Genomic DNA, 13,356 nt, shown 5'->3' with positions numbered 1-13,356 from the left:
ACTTCTCTTACTGCATAGTCTGAAAAATCTGCCAAACTCCCTTCTCAGCAGGTTCTGACATGCTTTTGGGAATCACTTAATAGGCGTCGCTCCTCCTCCTAAAACCCATTTCAGAGCACCTTCCACAGTCCCTTTTCTCAGATTACTCTTCAAATAAAACAAAACATCCCTGAGAAACTGAAGCACTTCGTCAGTTTATTAGTCCGACCCCAAACTTCACAACAACTGCTGGAAAGCTCAGATTTGGAATCAACTCTCTTTCCGCTCCACCCTGGCAATGCCATGTCATCTTGCTGTGTTCTAAGCAGAGTCATCATAAGAGATCTGCCCTTGGATGGGTGCTTATACACCTCATCTTGCCAGCACAGTGCTGGAAGGGGTTTGTCTTCCCTAGGCTGCTTTCTCTAGATCTCACATTCACCAGCCTCCAGAGATTTTTCTCTTCACATACTGCCTATATGGAAGGTCTCAGATGGACAATGGCTGCCAAGTGACTGGAGAAGAAGCAAAAAGAGTCTTCACTCTAATTCTGCTATGGTGTGTGCCAGGAGCTGGCCTTTGAGAGGCCACTGACTGACTACTCACCTGCAGTTTGTCCTGCTGCCTTGTGTGGGACATGAGAAGGTCTTCAGTGGAGAGCATGCCTCTGGGCAGCTCTGTCATGGCCAGGCAGGACCCAAATGTCTGCAGCATCTGAGCAGTATTCTTCAATGTCAAGGCAAAGTTTTCTATGGCCTGGAAAATCAGACAATTATAATAACATGGAGCAGTTAACATTCACCAATATGCTTTCTCAATGGAACAACACTGAATTAGCTATGTTTTTCTCAGTGCCACATATTGTCCCTGATACTATATTTATCTATCACCTCAATAATATAGAGTTGGAGGCATTTGCTGTACTTTATATGAAACTCCAACAAGTTAATTGAATTGCCCAAAATCATATTACTTGGGCAGGAAGGGAGAAAGGGAGGATACAACCAAGATCAGTGGGTTCAGGGCTCTGTTCATTACTCTAGGGTAATGAACATTAAGTCTGACTCCAGATTTACGCAGGTGCAATGCCACAAAGGGCAGAACCACCCCACCTTCTTTCTTAAAAAAAACCTCACCTTCTCTTCTAAGTCCTTGCAATACCTTCTCTTTTTCCCCATCCCTCCTCCAGCTTCCTGCTGCCTCTGAGAGGCCTGTCAAATCCTGCTGAGAGGATATGAAAATTGGGAGGGGAATGAAGATAGTGATTAAGTCACTAGTGACCTTTTTGAGAGTTATTTCCATCTATGGGATGGATTTGGGACCTCTTCCTGTCCCATCTCTTTTATAAAATTTTCAAGAACTGTGTCACACTCTTCTCTGTACTCCCAGGGTGTGGTACCAGAGGGTGCCCATAAACTGCTATTGAGTTAATGGAAAAAACAAAAAGGTTCTACAGAATTTTCATTTAGGAAGAAATGACCTCTGTTCCTACATTATCAGAGAACTGTTTCTGAAAACCCAAACCCACATCATAAAGCATGTACCAGATCTGACAGGGTCTGTCTCTATGCCAGGGCCTGGGGCTGGAGCTGGCAATGATAAAGCTTCCAGAGCACTGCCCACTCCCTCTACTGTCTGGACCCAAAAGGTTCTCTACTTCAGCTGTTTTCATACTTGAAGCATTGCTGTGGGAGGACATTTCCCTGTTAGCACAAGCATTTGAACAGCCACAACTTTGAGCACCTTAGCACTTCTGGCTTAGAAATCCAAACTCTTTTGTAAAAATCTTTCTTTCAACTAGACTAGTTTCATTATATTGATATAACTCTCTCTCTCTCTCTCTCTCTATATATATATATATAGATATATATAGATATATATTGATATATATATATATATATATATATATATATATATATATATATATCAATCACTCTCTCAATTGTATTCACTAATAGCCTATGATGAATAACAGAGAAAAAAACACTGGGAGGAATAATAAAAAAAATAGTAAGATTATGATATATTTTGCTTTATATGCACGATTTCTTCTAATGCATCTTAGTTACCATTATTATCATCCCACATTATATAGATGAGGAAACTAAAGCATGTTGAGAACAATTTCCCAGAAGACATATCAAAAAATACATGGCAGAGGTGGGATTGGAGTCAGATGAGATCTGGCTCCTGAGCTATACTCTTAAGTGCCATATTATCTTACAATTTGGCATTCAAAGCTATATTTAGCAAAATTAGATTTAAAACTAGATCCTCAGAAGATCTCGGCCTTGAGAGTTGAAGATTCGAATCAGAGTTCAGATCCTAATCTTCCCTAATCGTGTTATTTGGATAAGCCATGTGGTGCAGTTGAGTTCCAGAGTCCTCACTTGAAAAATAGGAGAAATGCTTTCTGTTCTGTGGGGATTTTTTTTTTTTTTTTGGATAAAAAAGGATAGCAACTGTGAAAGGATTTTGGTGACAATAAATACCTTACAACTATGATAATAACAGTGACCACCCTGAATGTCAGGTGTGAGGCCTGCAAATGTCATCCTTGAAACAGAGGAGAGGTCACCTATTAACAAATTAACTTGATTCCATGTTATTCCCTGAATAATCACCTTGGAAGTGGGCAGAGGACCTGATTCTAATATGGGAATTAAAAAGAGGTTGGTTTAGTTCTTTTTAGTCATAGTTCTGCCACTACTTGACCATTTGACCTTAGATAAGCTTCTTTTTTACTCTGAAGATCACTTTCCTGTATAATAAAGTGATTGAAGTAAATGATGTTAAGGTTGTGTTGAGTCCTAACCTTTCTATGCGTTTCTCAATAACCTGATATCCAAAAAGCACAAAATAAAGAAGAATCTATATGTTTCAATCATAAGATATACAACAATGTGTATGTGCTTCTATACTATTCTACTAAGTTTTTAACTAGATGTGTGTATATATAAAATTATCTACCTGTGGAAAAGGCATGAACAGAATATCACTGGTCTTCTAATACTTAGTTGCATTTTTTAAAGTTCACTATCATGTGTTTAAGACATGCACAACCACAAACAAGGTGGCTATAAACTAGGTCTAGTGGGGAAGGAAGTGTGTAAATGTCTGCTCATGCCATCTCTAACCACTCTTCATGACCTTGGCCTTCTTAACTAAGTTTTCAAAGACCTATTTTTGTCTCTGAAACAAAAAGGTCAAGGTTTATCTCTTTAAAATGTATTTATCATAAATTTGTCTGACTTGAGGTAACTTGAAAAACATGAATAGCATGATAAAATAAGTATCTGGTAGAGAAATCAGAGCAAAGGGGAGAGCTAGTTAGCCCAATAAGGCTGAGTGAATTCTTTTTGATTATCTAGGAAGTTGAGAAATAAAGCCTAGAAGCACTCCAGGTTCCACCATTTATATGGTCTAGCATATAAAGAGGTCTGCAGCCTAGGAAGACCCCCTCACATCCCCTCATTTATAACACTCTACATTAACTTCCCTGACAACTTTCTTAGTTAGACTTATTTAGAATTATATGCACATCATGAGATTTTCTAGGAGTCACCATTCTTGTGACCAAATTGATGAGAAGTGTAAAAGGTTCTGGCCCAGGTTGAGGGACCTTTCTTCAGGTTTTGGGAAACTTCCTTGGAATTCACAAAGAAGCGAGGAAGGAATTGTAGCTTTGAAAGAAATGCAGTGTTGCTGGAAATCTATTTTTGTTTAATTTCTAAATTTCCTTTTTTTTTTTTTAGAAAAAAAATCACAAAACATTATATCTGAAATAAGGTGAATGCACATACCTAATATGTATATGCAGTTCAGGTGTTCACTGGTAAATATTGAGCAACATGCTTCCAAAATGACCAGATACAAAGAAAAGTGCTGACATTACAAGCTGTGAAGGGAGGTGAAGGGAGAGTGGGTTTTGCTGAGGAAACCTAATCTTTTCAAGGTTAGGGGTTAGGAGAGTGGGGCAATGGGAAAGAAACTATAGGATCATATTTTCTAGTGACTGTCTTAGCCTGTTTAGGCTGTTATAACAAAAATACCCTAGACTGGGTAATTTATGAACAATAGAAATTTATTTCTCACTGTTCCGGAGGCTTGAAGTCCAAGATCAAAGTGCAAGGAGGTTTGATGTCTGGTGAGGGCCTGTTCTCATAGATGGCACCTTCTCTGGTCTGCACAAGGCATGGGGCAAGGCAGATCCCTTCACCTCTTGTGAAGACTGACAGAATCACTTCCCAAAAGGCCCCACTTCTTAATACTGTCACATTGGGTTTCAACATATGAATTTGGGGCAGGGGACAAGATACCAACATTCAGATCATAGTAATGAGTTTCATTCTCACTTTTTCCTCAATATCACTGAAACTTCTATTTTAGCCCAACAACCACCAATACAAGTAGGAAAAAGTAAAACACTATATATCAGGCACTTTCACAGACCATATTTTCCCTCCTCCCCCACATCAAACTTCCAGGTAGCTTTTGGCAGTCCAAGGTTTCTCAACATTGGCAGTATTCATATTTGGGGCTGGATAATTTTTTGTGGTAGAGGCCATTTTGCACATTGTAAGATGTTTAGCAGGGTCCCAGGTCCCTAGTCCCTAGATGCCTTAACTACTCGCCACCAAGTTCTGACTACAAAAAATGTCTAAAGACATTGACAAATATCCTCCATGGGATAAAATTACTTCTAACAGAGAACAGCTGTGTTAATCCTTTTTTTTTCCTTTCTCTCTTTTGCAGTGCTGGGGATTGAATCTAGGACTTCAAGCTACCTCCCCAGCCTTGTTTATTTTAAAATTTTGAGACAGAGCCTCCCTAAGTTGCCCAGGCTGACCTTGAATTTGGAATTCACAAAGAAGCGAGGAAGGAATTGTAGCTTTGAAAGAAATGCAGTGTTGCTGGAAATCTACTACTGCCTCAGTTTTCTGTGTCTCTGGGATTACACATGTGTGCCACCATGCCTAGTGTTAGTCCCCTTTAAGAGAGGAGGAAACAAGCTTAGAGAGGCTTAGTAACTCCTCAAGTTCAGGCAATAAGTAATTTTGGCAATATTTAAATACAGCTTCTTCTAACTCCCTGGGTTTCAATCTGAACGTACATTGAAATCATCCAGGAAGATTTATGAAATTCTAATGTGTGAGATCCATTCTAGAACAAGTAAAAAAAATAATTCATGAGATATACATAGCAGGGTGTTGGTTTTTTAAAACTCCCAGGTGCACCCCAAGTTAAGACTTCCAAAGCCCCTGCACCAAAAGATACAGGGAGGTTCCGTGGTCAGCATGAAAAAACTCAGCCTTTACCCTTACACCCTAGTTCTTCACCAGTCGGTAGCTGAGAAATCCCAATATTCCCAAGGCCAGGCAGTCACCTGCAGTGATCTCACAACAGCCGATCTTTAATTGCCCTGTCTTCTGGAAAACAAAGAGAGGAAGAAAAGCCCAAACAAGTCAATACTCACAGTGCGATGATTTATCCACTGACTGTGGCGGTATTCCAGAGTTCCCCCTAACTCCTGTGTCAGCTGGCTTTTGTCAATGTAGCCATGAAGGTCAGAAACTGAGTTTAACATGATGATCTGTAGGGGGGAAAAATTATATTTTTCATGGGTCCTCACATAGCTCATATAGATTCTACTTTTAAATAAGACTTTGAACTTGAGTTATTAGGCATTTATATCCAAAGATGGTTACTATATATAGCAGAGAACTATTTTAAAGTCTCTCTACTCCTCCATGGCAGTTCTGACCTCATTATGGTCCTGAAATAGAAATTTGGGGATACAAAGAGAATACTGAGTCTCAAAAGACAAACACTTGGAAACCATTGGAATGCGGAACAAACAACTTGGGAGAGACCAGCCCCTATCCCTTGCATCTGAATCCTTGCCTGCAGCTTGATGATTGGCTGATGAAAAAACAACAAAACCTCCAGCAACCACCAGGCAACTACAGGAACCATTCCTTCAGAGACTATGTGTATTGAAGACTTTGGTGACCAAGAAATGACCCTGGCCTCATTATGACAGTAGGACACACACCCCTGGAGAGTTAAGATTCGAATGAGGCGTGGCATAATTGGAATGTGCAAGGACAGTGCACCAGCACGAGGAAAACTGGCACAAAATTGCACAACTCCACCCTGGCCCCACCTCCTTCAGCCCCCTAGCTACTGTCTCTTTATCAGTATTAAAACCCCAAACCAAGACAATGTGTCCCATTATTTTTTAAAAATTTTAATTAGGTGTATATGACAGCAGAATGCATTTTGATTCATTGTCCACAATTGCAGCACAACTTTACATTTCTATGGTTGTATACGAGGTAGTGCTGCACAATATGTGCAGTCATACATGTACCTAAGGTAATGAGGTCCATCTCATTCCACCATCTCTCCTGCCCCCATACTCCCTCCCCACCTCTCCCTCCCCTTTGCCCCATCAAAGTTCCTCCATTTTTCCCATGTCCCCCCCCCATTATGAATCAGCATCCACTTATCACAGAGAACATTCGTCCCATTCTTAAGATAGCCTGAGTTCTGTTCTGAGAGCGTTTACCTTCGCCTTTCACTTTCTAGAAAGCTCTTCCTCTCTTTGCTAAAACCTGATGCATTCTTAAGTTCTCTTCTGTGATGTGGTCAAGAATTGGAGGTCTGAGTGGAGGTCTCCTGAGCTCCTGCAGACCTCCTCAGATCCCCTTGTGGTGACAGTCTGAGCTTTCTGACCCAGGGGCTGGAGAGAACCCTGGTTCTCCCCTAGCCAGGGACAAGGGCTCCTCAACTCTGTCTTTGAAATGCCTTCCACTTGAAACCTTTAATTAACAACCTTATTTTTTTACTCCATGTTGATTATTTTGAAAATTTATTCTTGGTCAGATATAAGAATATGGACTTTCTTGTATTATTATATGAGTCAAGTGATAAATTCATTTTGGAATGAAAAAAATATATAAATAAATTAGGGTCTAAAAAGTCTATAGGAGAAACAAAATTAGACAAAAAATGATTTATTTATTTACTATGTATTAAACTGCTAATAAATGCCAAGAACTAAGGAATAAAATCATAAGTACAATAGACCCTGCCTGAGGAACTTGGGTTTAGTGGCATTTGATGACTATCTCTCCTTATGTTAACCCCAAGGTCCCCAAGACTTTCTCCTTCACCTTTGAAAACTGTTTGGGAATTTTACAAATACAAATTTTAGCAACATTAGAGAGGAAAAGAAAAAAAAAAACCCTAAATCCATCTAAGCTTTTTCCTCCTAAAAATGTTAAACCACTTATGGGAGTTTGAAAAAAGATTTACAGGCTTTCTAAATTAAAATTATAAGACAGGTAACAAGATATTATCTAGTTAAGAATGTATTTTGCTTCTGGGAATATCTGTTCGTTCCTATGGTAACATTTAGTACTGAAAAAAAAAAAAAAACAAACCAAAAACCTATGTACAATTTCGTGTTAGACAGAAATAACTTTGCCCTGTAGCCTGAAGTGTCAAAACCTATCCTGCCAGACTATGTATTTCCGATTCTCCTTATCTAAACAGGGAGGGAGGTGTGATTTTTCACACTTGCCAGGACTCTGTTTTCTCATCTTAAGCTTTAGAAAGGACCAAGAAGAATTTTAAATTGAAAATTAAGAATAAAAGGAGCATATTAGCAGAAGTGTTATGCAAGTCAAAAAAAAATCTTAAGGTAAAATCTTTGGATTAGGCAAAGAGTTCTGCATTATGACACCAAAAGCATGACTCATAAAAGAAAAGTTGATAAGCTAGATGTCATCCAAATTTAAAATATTTACTCCATAAAGTCACAGTTGAGAGAATGAAAATATAACCCACAATTGGGAGAAAATATTTGCAAATCACCTGACAATTACTTATATCCAGAATATATACAAAACTCTCAAAACTCAATAATAAGAAAATAACACAATCTGGAATCCTAGATCAGAGGGGAATGGACTTCAAGAAGTCTCAACAAATCAGGTCCAGCCACTCATCCCAGAAACAAAATGGAAAAAGTAACAGTGAAAGTCAGGAAAGGAATTTATTCAATATAGCTATATTGGGAAGACAAAGGGGATCAAGTGTCCTTAACCCTGTTTTCAGGGGTACTGACATGAACTCTCAAATTATGTAGGAAAGTGGGACTAGAAGTACACATAGCCAAGCAGTCTTGGTGAAACTGTGGTCTGGTTGATCATTTTCTCAGGGCCAGCCAGGCAGAGCCTTGTTGGTAGCTATGAGAAATTTGCTGTTGCCTGGGGAGTAGTTGCAACTCATCCCAAGCTGTTTAACCATTAGACCTGTTGTTCCTGGAATCCAAGGTAACTGCAGGAAGGAATGATTCAGAGAAAAGGGTAGGTGGGAAAGCAAGATTTTGGTGTCAGTTCCTTCAGGTTAGGTGCCACTGGGTGATGTGGAAAAGGATATTGTAAAAGCTGGCATATGACAATCTGTTGATTATGATGTCCCTGCAAACCTTGAAAATAGCTTAGTTATTTTTCTTATCTTGTTGCCTTCTGCCTTTAAGGGAGAGGATTACCAGCTTTTCCCAAGGGTTAAGGTAGCAAAAGAGGCAAATGCAAAATGAAGGCAGAGATGTCAATCTTTTATCCTGTTTTAGTTACCCTTTGGACAGCTGCAGGCCCAAGTGAAGATTCAGTACTTTTAGCAAAAGCAGCCTCTAAGGCCTTGTTACAGCTTCACCAAAAAGAAGATATACAAATCGAAAATAAGCACATGAAACGAGATTTAATGTCATTAGTCATGATGGAACTGCAAATTAAAACCACAGTGAGATACCACAATACAAGCAACCAGAATGACTAAAACTTTTATTAATTACCAGTTTTTGGCAGGGTGGCAAGAATATGAAGCAGCTGGAATTCTCATATACTGTTAGTGGGAATGAAAAATAGTAGAGCCACTTTACAAAACAGTTCAGCAGTTTCTCGTGAAGTTAAATATATACCTACAATATGTCAGAGCAAAATCCTGCATGATGTGAATATTTATAGCAGCTTTGTTCTTAATCACTAAAAGCTAGAAACAACTGAAATGTTCTTCCCTGGTGAATGAATAAACCTGTATCTCTATAACATGTGACAATATTCAGGAATATAAAGAACTGTTGACACATCCAACAACATGGATGAAACCCAAATGGTTCGTGCTAAGTAACAGAAGTCATACTCAATGTCTGCTTAGGATATAATTTCATTAACATGATTTTCGGGAAAAGAAAACTGTGAGGACAGAGAACAGATCAGTTTGTCAGCTGTTTGGGATGCGAGAGGAACTGACTAGAAAGAAGAGCATAAGGAAATCTGGTGGGTGATAAAACCATTCTGTAGCTTGACTGTGGTGGGAATTAAATAACTCCATGTGTTTGTCCAAATAGAACTATGTACCAGAAAAAGTGAATTTTACTGCACGTTAAATTAAAAAAATGAAGAAGGCAAAGCAGTTTCAACACAAAAATGTTTTCCTCCTAATCTACTCAGGATCAAGAGTTTAAAAAACAAGTTTAAAAATTTTATATAGGAAAGGGAAATAGCAAAACCAATCTGCTGGTCAAACTCACAGGACACACTGAGCATGTAAATCTGACCTTAAAGTACTTGTTGTTCTGTGTTATTTCTTTGTTTATGTATTTGCATATTGGGCATCCTTCATCACAGGATCAATTAAACAAACACTATTTTCTTATTTTCTGTGTTCTTGATGCCCTGCATATGTGGCCTCAGTGATTGGCCAGAGACTGTCCCTGCCATGGCTAACCCACAACCCAGAGATGGCCAAGGATTCAGCAGGGAATATGCTTTTCATATGCAAACCAGCCAATCCCCATCCAAATCCCCATCCACATTTATCAAACTCATATGCACAGACGTTATTTCCCCCACCCTGAAACCAGCCCAGAGCCAGGTACCAGATAACCAGAGACTACTTGTGTAGCCCAGAGGAATTATTCAAACTAGCCAATCATAAGCTGTTTCCCCTGGCCTGCCTGGCCTTTCCTGCAGAAAGGCTTTGGCCTGGGTTTCCCCCTTGCTTCCGCTTCTGCCTCCTGACAGTGCCTCCCCTGTGACCTATGCAGCATTGTGATGATCCCTTCCCTGGAACTCTCTCGAGTGTAACAAACTTCTTTCCAAGCCTCTGCATTCCCTTCTCTGGATCCAAGAACTTTAGGATAACACGTACCACTTGCACATTCTTGGAACAGTTGTTATACATTAAGCATGTCTTTTTTTGTTTCCTTTTCTGTATATATTTATGTTCTTACCCATTACTTGCTTAAAGCTGTTCCTGCAGAAGATGTTGGCTCTTTCCATTACAAACGTAAACATTTCCTGTTTTCTGCCACAGACTTTTTTTTTTTTTTAAGAAACCAATTTTCATGTCCATGATAACCTGCCTTTTTGTGAGACTGCCTTAATGACTTCACATAACAGTTTGGCAAGGCAGCTGCAAGTCTAGCTGTTTCAGAATGACCAGCAATAGGCGCTCGGAAACCCTCACTACATTCAAATACTCTGTCTTCCTTGACCACAATTTTATCCCTGTGCCAGGAGATCCGTATGCCAACTATGCATAATGAACTTATTTCCCCTTCAATTTATAAAAATATAATTATTATCTAACTAGAAATGAACAGGGAGATATGATAATAAGAGAGGCTGAAGGCTACAAAAGTACTAATATCACAACCACATTTTAAAAACAAAGTAAGGAAGACAGCTGTGCTAAGAGCCAAGTATATATCTGTCATTTAAAAGGCAAAATGTGTTTTGAAATTTGTTTCAAACTTGGTAACCTAAGACTCTGGATTCCATGGAGCATCAGACTTACCTGGGGAGAGCAAGGTTTGTGTGGGTCAAATGCAGCCTACAAGGCAAACTTGTACCTAGCAAATGTGCCCAGGGTTCAGGTGGCAGAGAGCTCTCTGAATAGTTGATTTTAAGTTTCAAATCAAAAGTAGACTAGGTAGGGAATCAACATAACTACCGGAAATAGCTAAAGACATAATATTGAGATAATGTAGATGTCCTGTCCCTCCTCAGAGTAGATGCACCATATGAAAAGCAGGACATAAATCACATAGGGGATCTGTATATACATGGTCACTCAGAGGCATGTTTTATGTACAACCAGGGCAATACATAGGACATTGAGCAACTGATCAGTTAAAACAGAGTGGCAAGAAACATTTGATTAGTCTTCAATACTGAAGGGTAAAAAAGCTCATGAGGACTGTGACAGGTCATTTGCTTCTTGTTAGTTGTCATCTCTTCCCAAATATCAATCATTACTCAATTCAGGAAAATTGAGTAAGAAACTCACAGCTTGTTTGATTTCCCTTAAACACTCAAGCTTTTTTTTTTGAGGGGGGGTACTGGGAATTGAATCTAGGGTAGCTTTACCACTGAGCTACATCTCCAGCCCTTTTTATTTTTTACTTTTGAAATAGATCTCACTAAATTGCTTAGGGCCTTGAGAAGTCATTGAGGCTGGTTTCAAACTTGTGATCCTTCTGCCGCAGCCTTCCCATCCACAGGGATCACATGCATGTGCCACCACACCCAACTCAAAACTGTTGTTTTGATTTTGTATTACCACAGCTTAGTTTGTCCTATCCTTGAACTTTACATAAAAGGAATCATGAAGAATATGCTCTTTAGCATATAGTTTCTTTATCTCAAGAGAAATTTTTATAGCCTCTTTAGGAAGCATTTTATTGTTGATTCATGTTTAAGAATTTTCACCGATGATAGAAAATCAACACTTAAGATACTCTCCTACACAGCCAGGTTCAGCTTCTGAATCTTGGTTTATGCACACATATCAATATATTTCTCTCCAATACAATCATTCCATCCATGATTACTGGATGAGATTTAACCTCCAATTTTAATACTTGGCCTTAACTTAGCTCTTCAGGACTATCTTTAATTCAGAGAGCACAGCTTTATCTAAAAGAGACACAGTGGTCATGGGCAAGGTACTTCTCCATGGTGCACACTCACAATGGTAGAAAAGGCAACAATGATGCCATGGATACTGAGTATTCTCAGCAAGCAGATTGGATGTGATGGAGGAAGTCTCTTTTGCTGCCATATCATTTAGGCTTTTCATTTTGATGGAATTGTTAACACAGGAATTCAGAATAGAAGCAACCACTTTGGGTTCTCAAGAGAATATTATTGAGCTGCTTCCATGTTATTACATGTATTAGAACTTTACTGCTGTTTTTTTTAGGTTTATTATTTTTTTATAAATTTTAAACTTTATTTTAATTAGTTATACATGAAAATAGAATGCATTTATACACTTTGATATATCATAAATAAAGTATACTTTCTTATTTTTTTGATTGTACATGTAAGCAGAATCACATCAGTCATGCAATCATATATGTATATAAGGTAATACCATCCGTTTCACTCTATTATCCTTCCTATCCCCATATCTCCTCCTCTCCTTTCACTCCCCTCTATCTAATTTGAAGTAACTATATTCTTCCCTAAAGCCTCCACCATTGTGAATTAGCATCCACATATCATATTTGGCTTTTGGTGAGAGCCTACAGATTGTGAGAAAAACTTTATCACATGAACCTTAGATAAATCATTAATCTCTAGGATATATAAAGAACTGAAAAAACTTAACACCAAAAAAAAAAAAAAAACAAATAACTCAATCAATATATGGGTTAAGGAACTGAAAAGATACTTCACAGAAGATGAAATGCAATTGATCAACAAATATATGACAAAATATTCAACATCTCTAACAATTAGAGAAATGTAAATCAAAAAATACCCTAAGATTTCATCTCACTCCAGTAAGAATGTCAATCATCAAGAATACAGGCAACAATAAATTTTGGTTAAGATGTGTGGAAAATGGCACACTCATAAAATACTGGTGGGACTGCAAATTGGTGCAACCACTATGGAAAGCAGTATGGAGATTTCTCAGAAAACTTGGAATGGAACCACCATTTGATCCAGCTATCCCACTTCTCAGTTTATACCCAAAGGGTTTAAAATCAGCATACTACAGTGATGTGGCCATGTCAATATTTATAGCAGCTCACTTCACTGTTTTTTATTGCTTAATGTTATTCCTTTATAGAAGCATGCCACAGTTTCTTCATCCATTTACCTGTCAATAGACATTCTTTTACATATTTTTTTGGTAGACATACATTTTCATTTCTCAGCTGGGTCACAGTTTAAGTCTATGTTTACTTTATAAGAAACTACTAATTATTTCCAACGTGGTTGTACCATGTCTTACAACTTTTGTTGGCTGAAAAGTATTTCACTGATTAGGTAGAATAAATTAACTTAACTA

General features: G+C 38.4%; 1 protein-coding gene across 2 annotated transcripts in view; it reads right to left on the bottom strand.

Annotated features, from left to right (window-relative positions):
• Mcf2l2 (MCF.2 cell line derived transforming sequence-like 2) overlaps nt 1-13,356 on the bottom strand; it is a 255,029-nt gene that overhangs the window by 146,487 nt on the left and 95,186 nt on the right. For both annotated transcript variants that reach the window (XM_048814212.1, XM_048814213.1), the window contains 2 exons: nt 5,456-5,572; nt 586-735 (listed from right to left, as the gene is read on the bottom strand). In XM_048814212.1, the coding sequence (XP_048670169.1) occupies nt 586-735; nt 5,456-5,572 (267 nt within the window). The remainder of the gene's footprint in view (nt 1-585; nt 736-5,455; nt 5,573-13,356) is intronic.

Source organism: Marmota marmota, unplaced genomic scaffold (genome assembly GCF_001458135.2).
Source record: "Marmota marmota marmota unplaced genomic scaffold, marMar, whole genome shotgun sequence".
Taxonomy (NCBI): Eukaryota; Metazoa; Chordata; class Mammalia; order Rodentia; family Sciuridae; genus Marmota; species Marmota marmota.
This window is presented reverse-complemented; position numbering and strand designations above follow the sequence as displayed.